Genomic DNA, 13,422 nt, shown 5'->3' with positions numbered 1-13,422 from the left:
CTTGGGAGGAAATAAAACTAATTGTGTGATATTTCTAAATATCATACTTAATAATGTAGTGTTATTATGTTCTACTTTGTAAGAATCATTCTGGCAACTGTAATTCAATTTTGAGATATTGTTACAACATCTGCTTTGTATTATTTAAATAACATGTACTGAATTGAATTAGTTAAAGCTGGATTGTAGCATTTGAGTGCATAACTGAATACTGATTAGCAAATTATGTCTGAATATGTGTTTCATATTATAATACAAATCTGACAAGGTTTGTCAATGACAACACGAGCATTACTATGAAACTAAAGGATAAAGTTAAAATTATTTAGGAGACTATAATTTAGAATTATCTATGAGTTATCAGTAAACACACAAACACTGACTAACATAGTAAATGATTATTTTTTGTTTAAGAATATAAATGTTAAGATATCTAAGATACATGTGTCAACAATTTATAACAGTGTAAATAAAGTTTACCCGTCATGCGAGTGACTCCACCGAGAACAGCGGCTGCCCCAACCATTGCGTACAGTCCCGGTGTGATGCAGTTCTCTCCTGTGCTACATTCCCCAGCAAACACGGCCCAGTCTTGATTATGACTGGAAAAATTAAAACTCCACTTTCATTCATTCTAGTAATGTCAGCCAGTATTAGAGTACCTATAAAGACCACCAGTAATCCAGTTATGACAATCAATACTCCAGTTATGACAATTAGCATTCTAATAATAATTATCAGTACTGTAGCAGTAATAACAATCATACAAGTAATGGTGATGTCTTCTCACAGATATAACAACATAGGATAAAAACCCACACTTATATGTTTGTATATTTTATGTAAAGGTTTACACCAAGTCTTGCACACACACACACACACACATACACTTCACATTTCACTTTCACATTTTCACTTCGCTTTCATACTTCACTTTCACATTTCACACACACAAAGATGCCAAAAAACATCAGAATGTTTTTTTTAAACAGAGTGGTAGAAAGTTGAAACAAGTTAGGTGAGAAGGTGGTGGAGGCCAAAACCGTCAGTAGTTTCAAGGCATTATACAACAAAATACCAGCGTTGAATGTAATGAAAGGCCATTTTCTGAGTGAATCCCAGAGGCTCCCCAGAGTTATCCAGGTTGATACGTACATCGTTAGACTTTGACATCAGTCAGTGTGAATGGATTTCTAGGCCTACCAGGGCCCACGGCCAGAACCTGGCCCCCTCAGAGAGGCACGAGGAGCAATGGCCTATAGAAATGCACATGGGATTTGGAGCCTTCTGTATCTGTCATCGACCGGAACAGGCACCCTGTAAGGTAAGAGCCCCTAAACAAACCCAGGGAAGGAAGGGGGAGCCCCAAACCCACTGCGCTGGCAATCCACCCTGCAGTTCTGAGGCTGGATGTCAAAAACACTTGAAAAAAAACGCCGACCGGAGGGAGGGAGGGAGGGATGGTTGCCGGGAGCCTCCAGTACTCACCTAGAAAATGGTGTTTCATTACATTCAACACTGGTTTTCTTAAGGAAGCCCCTTCTGTTCCCTGGAGTTACATCACCAAAGACAAAAACCAGAGGGACTTACCCTGGAGGCGGTTGGTGCTCGCATCTCAACTCAAAGTCAAGACAACAGGCTGCATCCGCCGATATAAAGTGACACAGTCCTGACTAGGTCCAGGAACATTCACGAGGTAGCGTGCAGCCAGGACCCTGTTCGACTGCCAAAATCCCCGCGCCCGAATATCAGCCCAGGACATGTTACCGAAGACGGTAGCAAGCACAGCAAACTTACAAATGTCATGGGAGAGAACCAGGAGAACCAAACACAGAGAACTCAGCAGACGAGTCACCCAAAGCGACCAACCCAAAAAGCCAAGAACCGCACCCCCTCGGTTCAGGCAATGAACCACCGGGGAGCAGTCAGAATGGAGTCGAATCGTCAACTTGCAGGTGATCCGAACTCTCCGAAATGAAAACCACACCGCCACAAACTCCTGCACCGTGCTGTGGTCCAATAGAAGGACGGACCCCATCGCACTTGACCGGCCTGGTGAGCACTAGTCATGAAGCCCCAGCCGAGAGACGACGCATTCGTGAACACAATGAGCGAGGGCTCGGGTAGGACCCATGACACTGAATCCTGAAAAACCTGAAGAGGAAGCTGGCGATGCAGCAGCCGACGCAAAGCCCTTGGAGGAACCCAATGACCGCGAGAGAGGCGGAAGGAATGTCCCCGAAGGAATCAGAACAGCTGATGAAACCAAACCCGACCCAGTGGGTAGACCATCATCACAAAGTTCAGACACCTGTACAAACCCTCTAGCAACTGCCGGGTGACCTGGGAGCCCCCAGAAACAAGCACATGCAGGACCGCAGCCAAAGGAGAGACTCCGGAGGGGGAGACAAGGAAGTGGTCCGAGAGTCCCACACAAGACCCAGCCAGGTCTGAACCTGGGAGACCAGATGGGACTTCCACCAGTTCTCCAGGAACCCGAACCCGGCTAGCTGGAAAAGCATCAAACCTCTGGCGAGGGGTTTGGAGAAAGCACCAAACTCAGACACGCGGACTAACTAGGAGCCCTGATCAGCCAGTCGTCGAGGTAAGCCAACACCTGAACATCTAAAAGATGCAGATGGGCAATCACGACCCTGGTAAGGCGTGTGAACATGTGAGGTGCCAGGTTCAACCCGAAAAGAGAGACAACAAAAGCAGTAACTCTGATGCCCCACAACAAAACCGAGCCAGTCCTTGAACCCCGGATGAATCAGGACATGCCAGTCAGCGTCCTTGAGGTCCAGGGACACCAACCAAGCACCTGACTAACAGGAGCCGGACCTCAGACAGAGTAGTAATCCGAAAGGAGGGGGGGGGCAAGAAACTCAGGGGGTTCAGACAAGACAAATCCAGAATGAACCGCAGGTCTGCATAGTCCCGTTACGGAACTGAAAAACTGCAACAGCGCATCCCGCAGGATCGGCGCAAACAGCTTCAAAGGCGCAGACGATGCACCAGCAGCCGAGACCAAGGCACCAGACCCAGGGACGGCTCCAAGCGCCTTTACATCCTCAGCAAGCCAATCCGAAGACAGCTCCAGGAGGGAAAAGAAATGAAAGACCGAAGCCAGCAAGCCACAAGCGGCAAGTCCTCAGCCACAAGTGCCGCTGACAGGGAAGGAACCTTCACGTTAAGCTGAATTGCTCCCACATCCATCCGCAGAAGGGCTGGAGCGAAAAGACACTCATTAAAGTGCTCAAAATCGCCCACAGGTAAACCTGGACCAGTCAATGCCTCGCGCCATTCAAGTGGGTATGACAGAAAGCGCCCCAAGCATCCAATGACAACAACGGGCAGTCCGCAAGCCAGGACGACTCTGGAACCTCATAACGAAACCAGTATGGAGATGAAGATCCTAACCTGAAGTAAGATGGATCCATCATAGAGGCACATTCTGGGCCTCGCAGGAGATAAGCCGCAATGGCCGCCTACACCTCAGTAGGTGAGACGTGGAAAGCCGAAAACCTCAGAAAATATGGAACCGAAGGAACCGCAGGGATACGGTATCGAACCCGGGGAGGACCCGAACCCAAATCCAACTCATACACAGAGAGGGAAAAGGAAAACTCCACTCCTTGTAACAGTAAGCCCTGGGTTCAGAAAACCCAGGCAGGGTCCAACGGGGCCCAAGGGCCCCCAAGTCAGCTCCTCCCTAACCCCGAGAACCTCCACATCAGGCCCCTCTGGAGCGAGTCATCCTCTAAAGCCCCGGCCTCACAAGAAAAAGCCGGGGCGACCGGAAAAGCATGAAGAGCAGAGGTCCGCTTGTCAGACCCCAGTGCTACGGCTGGAAGAGCCGATTCGAATGCCTCCGTCGCCACTCCGGAAGGGGCAACCCTCGAAACCGCTTGAGTCTTAGAAACCTCTAAACCCTGCCCCGGACCCAGAGGCCCTTAGACGCTTAGGAGCCGGAGGCAGAGGGGGGGGAGGGGGGGGGGGCAGAATGAACCACAGCATGGGAAGAGCGAGGGGGCGCGGACGGAACCAAAGCCATTGCGACCAGCACCCCCAAAGTCCGGGTCCCTATAAGCAAAAACGGGGCAGCCTCGGGGCATCCAGAAAAGCATACCTGGTTGATACCTAGTTGATGGGGTTCTGGGAGTTCTTCTACTCCCAAGCCCGGCCTGAGGCCAGGCTTGACTTGTGAGAGTTTGGTCCACCAGGCTGTTGCTTGAAGCGGCCCGCAGGGCCACGTACCCACCACAGCCCGGCTGATCCGGAACTTCTCTTAGAAAACCGTCCAGTTTTCTCTTGAAGATGTCCACGGTTGTTCCGGCAATATTTCTTATAGTCGCTGGGAGGACGTTGAACAACCGCGGACCCCTGATGTTTATACAGTGCTCTCTGATTGTGCCTATGGCACCTCTGCTCTTCACTGGTTCAATCTTGCATTTTCTTCCATATCGTTCACTCCAGTACGTTGTTATTTTACTGTGTAGATTTGGGACCTGACCCTCCAGTATTTTCCATGTGTATATTATTTGGTATCTCGCTCTTCTCCTTTCTAGAGAATACATTTGGAGAGCTTTGAGACGATCCCAATAATTTAGGTGTTTTATCTCGTCTATGCGTGCCATATATGTTCTCTGTATTCCCTCTATTTCAGCAATCTCTCCTGCTCTAAAGGGGGAAGTGAGTACTGAGCAGTACTCGAGACGGGACAACACAAGTGACTTGAAGAGTACAACTATTGTGATGGGATCCCTGGATTTGAAAGTTCTCGTAATCCATCCGATCATTTTTCTGGCTGACGCGATATTTGCTTGGTTATGCTCCCTAAATGTTAGATCGTCGGACATCATTATTCCCAAATCCTTGACATGATGTTTTTTTCTACTATGGGAAGATTCGATTGTGTTTTGTACCCTGTATTATGTTTCAGATCCTCATTTTGCCGTACCTGAGTACCTGAAATTTATCACTGTTAAGACTGTTAAGGCACTGCTAAGGCAGTGCATCCAACCTAGCACGTGCAATAACCTTAACCTATCCTGCAATGCAGTAGCCGCATGCAACCACACAATATCAATAGTAGATTGGGTGAATTGAGTCACAAACAAGCAACAAAGCTCGCAGGACTCAGGGTCGAATGTGTCACCGACCCAACAGGCAGCATTACGGAGGCAAAAATAATGAGCGTCACCCTGAGACAAGGGGACAGAGCAACTCTCAAAATCCCACAAAGCAAGAGGGGACCCAGGGGTCACATCCATTGGACCCCGCGTGCCCCTCCCCCCACCCAGGGTTTCCAAGGGCCCCTAGACTGGCATCGCTAAGGGTAAGCCCAGGCAGGGTACTGCTAACCGGCGCCCAATGCTGCAACAAACTGCTAAAGCTGAATCCCCGGGACGTGTCCACTCACGGGGCGAAGCGAGGTGTACCACCGAAAACCGAAGGTCAACCCTAATATAACTGGGGGAAAAACAAAGGCAGACCCCCACCAAGCAAAAACAAAAAGAAATTAAAAACCTGGTAAGAGGACAACATACCCAGGAGGAACAGAGCCAGCCTCTGTTATAGGTGAAAATTACCTGCGCAGCACTCCGCACCTTTATCAGTGAAAAAACTACCACTTACCACAAGGTAAACAAGGGAGGAAACCCCCCCCCCCAACACACTCGGGGCAGTCAATCACCGGGCAGCAAAAGACCAACAGAGGCAGATCCCAAGGTGACTTGTGGAAGATAACCCCAAGCCCCAAGGGCAGTACAGTACTTACAGGGCACTCAAGGAAGGAAGCCCTAAGCACATGCAGCTCGAGGACCTGTTATTACTCCCAGCTTGCACGCCACCGTAAGAGCAGTACTGGACTCAAGGTACAGCACAACAAGCGTGTGTCTGAAGCTGGAGCCACACGACCATGCTATAATCACAGCCGAATAACTGAAGGGTGGATCGCCGGCGCTGTGGGGCTGTGCTCATTTTCATTTGGGGATTTCTGTCCACTCGTTTTTCTATTTCCGTCGTTTTAATCAAAATAGGGGTGTGTTTTGAGGCACTTATTTTTCTGAGTACCTGTCCCGGTCGATGTCAGATACAGAATGCTCCAAAATCACATGTGCTTTTCTATAGGCCATTGCTCCTCATGTCTCTCCGAGAGGGCCAGGTTCTGGCCGTGGTCCTCGGTAGGCCTAACATTCACACTAACTGGTGCCAAAGTCTAATGATATACTGTCTACACTCGATCATCCGGACTATATGGGAAGGACCCCCAGCCGGATTAGCACGTTTTTCGGATAATGGTACTTTTTCACCTACGAGTCCAAAACTAACCATTTCCAACTATTTTTATACTACAAATAACATAATTTGAATAGACATGCCACATATAATTATTAAATATTCAACTAGAAACCTCAACTTAACTTTTTGTTGTTCGTCTTCTTGATTGATGACTCATCTTGAAGTTAAAAATTCTTGACAATTTACATAACTTATAGTAACAAAACACTAAAATTAACACTTAAAATTACTGTACAGTTCATTAGGCAAAGTTAGTTCTCACTGTCTGCTGAGGATGCCTCACTGGTTGAAGGCACTTGGGTTGCGTGTGCCGCCTCACTTGTTGAAGGCTCTTGGGTTGCGCGTGCAGCCTCACTTGTTGAAGGCGCTTGGGTTGCGCGTGCCGCCTCACTTGTTGAAGGCGCTTGGTTTGATTTTCGTACCATATATGAATCAAGTGTTGCTTGCCTTCTGTGTTCACTGGCCAGTTGTATGATCAGCTCTTTTGTTCGCCTAAGGTACGGATACATGTTTCCAACCTCTGGATGAGCACAATTTGATGAAAAATTTATTAATCCGTCAACATACGTCATGAGTGTACTGTATTTCGTGGTCATTGGTGTTGGTTCTTCACTGCCTTCTTCATCCTCTTCGTCCACCTAACCAGTAACAGACTGGAGAATCTCGTCTTCACTCATCACACCATATCCTGGATCATTGGCATCTTGTTCAAGCCAATCAACCACATCCTGTCTTTCTAAGTTTTCGCCGGCATTTCTAAACATTCCATGGATTTCATCTGTAAATCCTTTAAAATCCATTTCTTCATCATTTCTGACCGTAGACGTGAGGAGTTTTTTCCAGGAATTTTTCAAAGTCGATTCCTTTACTTCACTCCATACCTTGGCCCAGTTATAGATGGCTTCCTTGATTGTATAGTTCTTCAAATTCTGAAGGTTTTTTTTAGCCCTGTTATCCACACCGAGTTCAATATCTTCCGGAAGAGGCAAAACCACCAAAACTTCGTTTAGCATTTTTTTGGTGTACAACCTCTTCGTAGCACAGATAACTCCTGATCCATAGGCTGAATGAGAGAGGTTGTGTTAGGAGGAAGTGCCATACACGTTATCTTGCCATCAGAGTGCTAAGAAGTAAAATCACAAAATTCATGGAATCACAGCATCTCCATAACCCCGGACAACATGGTTTCAGAACAGGGCGCTCTTGCCTGTCGCAGTTGCTGGACCACTATGATATGGCATTAGATGCTATGGAAGACAAACAAAACGCTGATGTAATTTACACAGATTTCGCAAAAGCTTTTGATAAATGTGACCATGGTGTTATTGCACATAAAATGCGTTCAAAAGGAGTTACCGGGAAAATAGGCAGATGGATCTACAATTTCCTGACTGACAGAACCCAATGTGTAATAGTCAACAAAATAAAATCCAGCCCATCAACCGTGAAGAGCTCAGTCCCCCAGGGTACTGTGCTTGCCCCAGTACTTTTTCTCATCCCCATATCGGACATAGACCAGAACACAACCTATAGCACTGTATCATCCTTTGCAGATGACACTAGGATTTTCATGAGAGTTGGCAACATAGAGGACACGGCAAACCTCCAATCAGATGTAGATCAGGTCTTTCTATGGGCTACAGAAAATAATATGGTGTTCAACGAGGATAAGTTTCAGCTCATGCGCTACGGAAAAATTGAAAATATAAAAACAGAAACCACGTACAAAACTCAGGCAAATCATAACATAGAACGAAAAGGCAATGTAAAGGACCTGGGTGTACTCATGTCGGAAGACCTTACCTTTAAAGAACACAATAAAGTAGCCGTCACAACTGCAAGAAAAATGACAGGTTGGATAACAAGAACTTTTCACACTAGAGATGCTATACCGATGATGATACTTTTCAAAACGCTTGTGCTCTCTAGAGAGGAGTACTGCTACACAATGACAGCCCCTTTCAAAGCTGGAGAAATTGCTGACCTAGAGAGCGTGCAGAGATCCTTTACTGCTAGAATCCACTCAGTAAAACATCTAAATTACTGGGACCGACTAAAGAGCCTAAATCTGTACTCCCTTGAGCGCAGGCGGGAGAGATACATAATAATTTACACGTGGAAAATAATTGAGGGGCTAGTCCCAAACCTGCACACAGAAATAACACCACATGAGACCAGAAGACATGGCAGGATGTGCAGAATACCCCCGTTGAAAAGCAGAGGTGCAACAGGTACTCTGAGAGAGAACTCTATCAACATCAGAGGCCCGAGACTGTTCAACACGCTTCCACTACACATAAGGGGCATAACTGGCAAACCCCTCACAGTGTTCAAGAGAGAACTGGATAAGCACCTCCAAAGGATACCTGATCAACCAGGCTGTGACTCATACGTCAGGCTGCGAGCAGCCGCGTCTAACAGCCTGGTTGATCAGTCCAGCAACCAGGAGGCCTGGTCGACGACCGGGCCGCGGGGACACTAAGCCCCGGAAGCACCTCAAGGTAGCCTCAAGGTAGTTACGTTGTGAAGCAGCTTAAAACAATGCTGTAGTTACGTTGTGAAGAAACTTAAAACAATGTTGTAGTTACGTTGTGAAGAAACTTAAAACTATGTTGTAGTTACGTTGTGAAGCAACTTCAAACAATGTTGTAGTTACGTTGTGAAGCAACTTAAAACAATGTTGTAGTTACATTGTGAAGCAACAATGTTGTAGTTACGTTGTGAAGCAACAATGTTGTAGTTATGTTGTGAAGAAACAATGTTGTAGTTACGTTGTGAAGCAACAATGTTGTAGTTATGTTGTAAAGCAACAATGTTGTAGTTACATTGTAAAGCAACAATGATGTTGTTACGTTGTGAAGCAACTTAAAACAATGTTGTAGTTACGTTGTGAAGCAACTTAAAACAATGTTGTAGTTACGTTGTGAAGCAACTTAAAAGAATGTAGTTACGTTGTGAAGCAACTTAAAACAATGTTGTAGTTACATTGTGAAGCAACTTAAAACAATGTTGTAGTGACATTGTGAAGTAACAATGTTGTAGTTACGTTGTGAAGTAACAATGTTGTAGTTATGTTGTGAAGGAACAATGTTGTAGTTACGTTGTGAAGTAACAATGTTGTAGTTACGTTGTGAAGTAACAATGTTGTAGTTACGTTGTGAAGTAACAATGTTGTAGTTAGGTTGTGAAGTAACAATGTTGTAGTTAGGTTGTGAAGTAACAATGTTGTAGTTAGGTTGTGAAGTAACAATGTTGTAGTTAGGTTGTGAAGTAACAATGTTGTAGTTATGTTGTGAAGTAACAATGTTGTAGTTACGTTATGAAGTAACAATGTTGTAGTTACGTTGTGAAGAAACAATGTTGTAGTTACGTTGTGAAGAAACAATGTTGTAGTTACGTTGTAAAGAAACAATGTTGTAGTTACTTTGTGAAGTAACAATGTTGTAGTTACTTTGTGAAGTAACATTGTAGTGACGTTGTATAGTAACATTGTAGTGACATTGTGAAGTAACAATGTTGTAGTTACGTTGTGATGTAACAATGTTGTAGTTACGTTGTGAAGTAACAATGTTGTAGTTACGTTGTGAAGTAACAATGTTGTAGTTACGTTGTGAAGTAACAATGTTGTAGTTACGTTGTGAAGTAACAATGTTGTAGTTATGTTGTGAAGCAACTTAAAACAATGTTGTAGTTACATTAAGTAACAATGTTGTAGTTACGGTGTGAAGTAACAATGTTGTAGTTACGTTGTGAAGTAACAATATTGTAGTTACGTTGTGAAGTAACAATGTTGTAGTTACGTTGTGAAGTAACAATGTTGTCGTTACGTTGTGTAGCAACTTAAAACAATGTTGTAGTTACGTTATGTAGCAACTTAAAACAATGTTGTAGTTACATTAAGTAACAATGTTGTAGTTACGGTGTGAAGTAACAATGTTGTAGTTACATTGTGAAGTAACAATGTTGTACTTACGTTGTGAAGCAACAATGTTGTAGTTACGTTTTGAAGCAACAATGTTGTAGTTACGTTGTGAAGCAACAATGTTGTAGTTACGTTGTGAAGTAACAATGTTGTAGTTACGTTGTGAAGCAACAATGTTGTAGTTACGTTGTGAAGCAACAATGTTGTAGTTACATTGTGAAGTAACAATGTTGTAGTTACGTTGTGAAGCAACAATGTTGTAGTTACGTTGTGAAGCAACTTAAAACAATGTTGTAGTTACGTTGTGAAACAACTTAAAACAATGTTGTAGTTACGTTGTGAAGCAACTTAAAACAATGTTGTAGTTACGTTGTGAAGCAACTTAAAACAATGTTGTAGTTACGTTGTGAAGCAACTTAAAAAAATGTTGTAGTTACATTGTGAAGCAACTTAAAACAATGTTGTAGTTACATTGTGAAGTAACAATGTTGTAGTTACGTTGTGAAGGAACAATGTTGTAGTTACGTTGTGAAGTAACAATGTTGTAGTTACGTTGTGAAGTAACAATGTTGTAGTTACGTTGTGAAGTAACTATATTGTAGTTACGTTTTGAAGTAACGATGTTGTAGTTACGTTGTTAAGTAACAATGTTGTAGTTACATTATGAAGTAACAATATTGTAGTTACGTTGTGAAGTAACAATGTTGTAGTTACGTTGTGAAGAAACAATGTTGTAGTTACGTTGTGAAGAAACAATGTTGTAGTTACGTTGTGAAGAAACAATGTTGTAGTTACGTTGTGAAGAAAATGTTGTAGTTACGTTGTGAAGAAACAATGTTGTAGTTACATTGTGAAGTAACAATATTGTAGTTACGTTGTGAAGTAACAATGTTGTAGATACGTAGTGAAGTATCAATGTTGTAATTACGTTGTGTAGCAACTTAAAACACTGTTGTAGTTACGTTGTGAAGCAACAATGTTGTAGTTACGTTGTGAAGCAACAATGTTGTAGTTACGTTGTGAAGCAACAATGTTGTAGTTACGTTGTGAAGCAACAATGTTGTAGTTACGTTGTGAAGCAACAATGTTGTAGTTACGTTGTGAAGCAACAATGTTCTAGTTAAGTTGTGAAGCAACAATGTTGTAGTTACGTTGTGAAGCAACAATGTTGTAGTTACGTTGTGAAGCAACAATGTTGTAGTTACGTTGTGAAGCAACAATGTTGTAGTTACGTTGTGAAGCAACAATGTTGTAGTTACGTTGTGAAGCAACAATGTTGTAGTTACGTTGTGAAGCAACAATGTTGTAGTTACGTTGTGAAGCAACAATGTTGTAGTTACGTTGTGAAGCAACAATGTTGTAGTTACGTTGTGAAGCACCAATGTTGTAGTTACGTTGTGAAGCAACAATGTTGTAGTTACGTTGTGAAGTAACAATGTTGTAGTTACGTTGTGTTAGTAACAATGTTGTAGTTACGTTGTAAATTAACAATGTTGTAGTTACGTTGTGAAGTAACAATGTTGTCGTTACATTGTGTAGCAACTTAAAATAATGCTGTAGTTACGTTGTGTAGCAACTTAAAACAATAATGTAGTTACGTTGTGTAGCAACTTAAAACAATGCTGTAGTTACGTTGTGAAGTAACAATGTTGTAGTTACGTTGTGAAGCAACACTGTTGTAGTTACGTTGTGAAGCAACAATGTTGTAGTTACGTTGTGAAGCAACAATGTTGTAGTTACGTTGTGAAGTAACAATGTTGTAGTTACGTTGTGAAGTAACAATGTTGTAGTTACGTTGTGAAGTAACAATGTTGTAGTTACATTGTGAAGTAACAATATTGTAGTTACGTTGTGACGTAACAATGTTGTAGATACGTAGTGAAGTATCAATGTTGTTGTTACGTTGTGTAGCAACTTAAAACAATGTTGTAGTTACATTGTGAAGCAACAATGTTGTAGTTACGTTGTGAAGCAACAATGTTGTAGTTACGTTGTGAAGCAACAATGTTGTAGTTACGTTGTGAAGCAACAATGTTGTAGTTACGTTGTGAAGCAACAATGTTGTAGTTACGTTGTGAAGCAACTTAAAACAATGTTTTAGTTACGTTGTGAAGCAACTTAAAACAATGTTGTAGTTATGTTGTGAAGCAACTTAAAACAATGTTGTAGTTACGTTGTGAAGCAACTTAAAACAATGTTGTAGTTACGTTGTGAAGTAACAATTTTGTAGTTACGTTGTGAAGTAACAATGTTGCAGTTACGTTGTGAAGTAACAATGTTGTAGTTACGTTGTAAATTAACAATGTTGTAGTTACGTTGTGAAGTAACAATGTTGTCGTTACATTGTATAGCAACTTTAAACAATGCTGTAGTTACGTTGTTTAGCAACTTAAAACAATGCTGTAGTTACGTTGTGTAGCAAATTAAAACAATGTTGTAGTTACGTTGTGAAGCAACAATGTTGTAGTTACGTTGTGAAGCAACAATGTTGTAGTTACGTTGTGAAGCAACAATGTTGTAGTTACGTTGTGAAGTAACAATGTTGTAGTTACGTTGTGAAGCAACAATGTTGTAGTTACGTTGTAAAGCAACAATGTTGTAGTTATGGTATGAAGCAACAATGTTGTAGTTACGTTGTGAAGCAACTTAAAACAATGTTGTATTTACGTTGTGAAGCAACTTAAAACAATGTTGTAGTTACGTTGTGAAGCAACTTAAAACAATGTTGTAGTTACGTTGTGAAGCAACTTTAAACAATGTTGTAGTTACGTTGTGAAGCAACGTAAAACAATGTTGTAGTTACGTTGTGAAGCAAGTTAAAACAATGTTGTAGGTACGTTGTGAAGCAAGTTAAAACAATGTTGTAGTTACGTTGTGTAGCAGCTTAAAACAATGTTGTAGTTACGTTGTGAAGCAGCTTAAAACAATGTTGTAGTTACGTTGTGAAGCAACTTGAAACAATGTTGTAGTTACGTTGTGAAGCAAACTTAAAACAATGTTGTAGTTACATTGTGAAGCAACTTAAAACAATGATGTAGTTACGTTGTGAAGTAACAATGTTGTAGTTACGTTGTGAAGTAACAATGTTGTAGTTACGTTGTAAATTAACAATGTTGTAGTTACGTTGTGAAGTAACAATGTTGTAGTTACGTTGTGAAGTAACAATGTTGTAGTTACGTTGTAAAGAAACAATGTTG

General features: G+C 42.5%; 1 protein-coding gene across 1 annotated transcript in view; it reads right to left on the bottom strand.

The window, feature by feature from the left end:
* Nucleotides 1-632, bottom strand: part of LOC138360239 (H(+)/Cl(-) exchange transporter 3-like) — a 47,910-nt gene extending 47,278 nt beyond the window's left edge. Inside the window, exon 1 of the mRNA XM_069320168.1 lies at nt 481-632. Within this exon, the coding sequence (XP_069176269.1) occupies nt 481-526 (46 nt within the window). The 5' untranslated portion in view covers nt 527-632. The remainder of the gene's footprint in view (nt 1-480) is intronic.
* Nucleotides 633-13,422: the final 12,790 nt, after the last annotated feature.

This window comes from Procambarus clarkii, unplaced genomic scaffold, assembly GCF_040958095.1.
Source record: "Procambarus clarkii isolate CNS0578487 unplaced genomic scaffold, FALCON_Pclarkii_2.0 HiC_scaffold_103, whole genome shotgun sequence".
NCBI classification, from domain to species: domain Eukaryota; kingdom Metazoa; phylum Arthropoda; class Malacostraca; order Decapoda; family Cambaridae; genus Procambarus; species Procambarus clarkii.
This window is presented reverse-complemented; position numbering and strand designations above follow the sequence as displayed.